This window comes from Cariama cristata, unplaced genomic scaffold (genome assembly GCF_000690535.1).
Source record: "Cariama cristata isolate BGI_N322 unplaced genomic scaffold, ASM69053v1 scaffold8507, whole genome shotgun sequence".
Lineage (NCBI taxonomy): Eukaryota > Metazoa > Chordata > Aves > Cariamiformes > Cariamidae > Cariama > Cariama cristata.
In genome coordinates, this window is record NW_009624868.1 from 1 (window position 1) to 2,132 (window position 2,132).

The 2,132-nt window shown below is 48.2% G+C and overlaps 1 protein-coding gene across 1 annotated transcript in view; it reads left to right on the top strand.

Moving 5' to 3' along the window:
* Positions 1–522: 522 nt before the first annotated feature.
* Positions 523–2,132, top strand: part of COG4 (component of oligomeric golgi complex 4) — a 14,654-nt gene continuing 13,044 nt past the window's right edge. Inside the window, exons 1-2 of the mRNA XM_009703349.1 lie at positions 523–601; positions 1,326–1,440. Of these exons, the coding sequence (XP_009701651.1) occupies positions 579–601; positions 1,326–1,440 (138 nt within the window). The 5' untranslated portion in view covers positions 523–578. The remainder of the gene's footprint in view (positions 602–1,325; positions 1,441–2,132) is intronic.

Here is a 2,132-nt window from a genome sequence, read left to right on the forward strand (position 1 = left end):
CCGTCCGGGGGGTGCGGGACGCGGCACCCCGGAGGTGTTCGCTGCTGCAGCCCCCTCCGACTCCCTGCTGTGGTGACAAGGAGAGCAGGTGCATCGCTGTCACTGCTCCCCTAATCGTCCGGGTCGTTTTTAGAGATGCTAAATACGGGCTCAACCGTGCCTCGGGCCCGGTGGGGGGCCGGTGTCGCCTCCGCGGAACTGGTGTCCCTGAATCGTGAGCAGCCTGCAGATTTAGGGTCCTTCTGCCTTGAAAACTCGGCCAAGGGAGGAGGTTGTGGGTTTTCTGACGGAAAAGTTGTATGGTGAGGTTTGCATAAGTGATGCTTTCAAATGGCAAACCCACAAACTCTTACAAGATGAAAATGAGAGCTTAGGAAGGGTTTATTTGTCATGTGAGCTCTTGGAAGCGCTAACACCTTGCTAGCTGCATGTCCTTGACTTGGATGTAGGGTCTGTGATGTTACTGGCCTGGAGGAGAGCTGAAGTCACACAAAACTTGCTTTATCCTTTTGTTTCAGAAAGTCGTGCAGGAAGAGCTGGATGCCCTCCTGGAACAGCAGGGAACTATAGAGAACAAGATGGTTGCACTTCATCGTATGGGGTTAGTGATCCCCACCCTCTCCTCTTCTTTCTGCTTCTGCGCACTGTTCAGTACCTCCCTGCTTACTGCGTGATGTGAAAATTCGTTTCAGTGTTGTGAGGGAAGCACATTCATTCTCAGAAAATGTCAGACTTTAAATCAGTTTGTGGTAGGGAACAGTAGTTGGATCTGCATCCCCAGGTTCCCAGTTCTTCTCAGCAGCATTAACAGAGGGAACTGCTGCATGCTCACACAGACTGACCATTTTTGGCATAGGCTGAGCAGTTTTTTGAAGGTCTCACCCCAGAGATTATCAAGTTTCAGCATCAATGCTTGATTCAGATATCTTGTGTCAGGCTGTTTACAAGTGTGAACAACCACTACTGCCTCTTCATGATAAGCTTGTGCAGGCAGCCTGGAAAGTCATCCCAAGTGGCATCATGTCTAGTAGAAGCTTGGAGCACAAGCTTACAGACTTCATCTTCCGCTTCAGAAGCGGACAGTATCATAAAGCCTGAGGGGCTTATTCATGCCCTGTCTGGTAGCGAGACAGTTGTTAGTCTGAGCAGCCTCTTCCAAAGCAGTCTGTTCGATTTTGATGCTTTGCTACTGTAGGAAAGGCATGAAATGAGAGATCCTGTTGCTGACAGGAGCAGTTGCGTTTGGAGGAAGAACCATCCTGCTGTTACAGACCATCCAGCTACTTAATATTTGCATCTCACGTTGAATTCGCTTGTGTTCCCAGACCTAATTTGCAGCTGATCGAGGGGGATGCCCAGCAGTTGGCGGGGATGATCACCTTCACCTGTAACCTGGCCGAGAATGTCAGCAGTAAAGTCCGCCAGCTTGACCTTGCCAAGGTAATTGGGACTTGTCATCGCCAAGCCGTATTCTGTCTGCTTGGGTGCTCACAGCACAATAGAGAATTGTGCTCTTTTCTTTAGTCAGCAGGTGGACTGGAACTGGAAACTGCTTTGTTCTTTATTTTAGCAGTATCTAGTGTTGCTAGCTAATGGTATCTTGCTGGACTCCTGGATATTGCAGGGTACAAGAGTAAAGAATGCATATGCTATTCCATATAGCAGCTGGTTCTCCAATGTCCCCTTCTGTCCATGCAGCTCCTGGTAGAATATGGTGAATAAGCTGAGGTTAGTCTTTGTTAGCACTCTTTTGTCAACTATTGCAGCGCTGAGGACAGTGGAGATGGTCATTGTCACTCAAGACTGGTCAGGAATCCGGGCTGTTGTATTCTTTGTACAGAGACGGGCTAAGAGGTGTCAAGTCCCAGCGCTCAGCACAACTGCTCAAATGAAAACAGATAATGTGTGGTTGTACTTCTGGTCTCTGCCTGTTTGTTAAAGTGGAGTATGGCCTCTGAGCTCGATCTGAGTTTTGACAAATGCTCTTCCTCTTTCAGAACCATTGGCCTTATGACTTTTTAAGTAGTTTGGGGTTTCTGCTTACGTAGTTGTTTATTGTGTAGACAAGTATCACTTCAGTCTGTTTCTTCCTTTTTCCCCCCCACGCTGTCTTCTCCTCATAATTCTCTTTC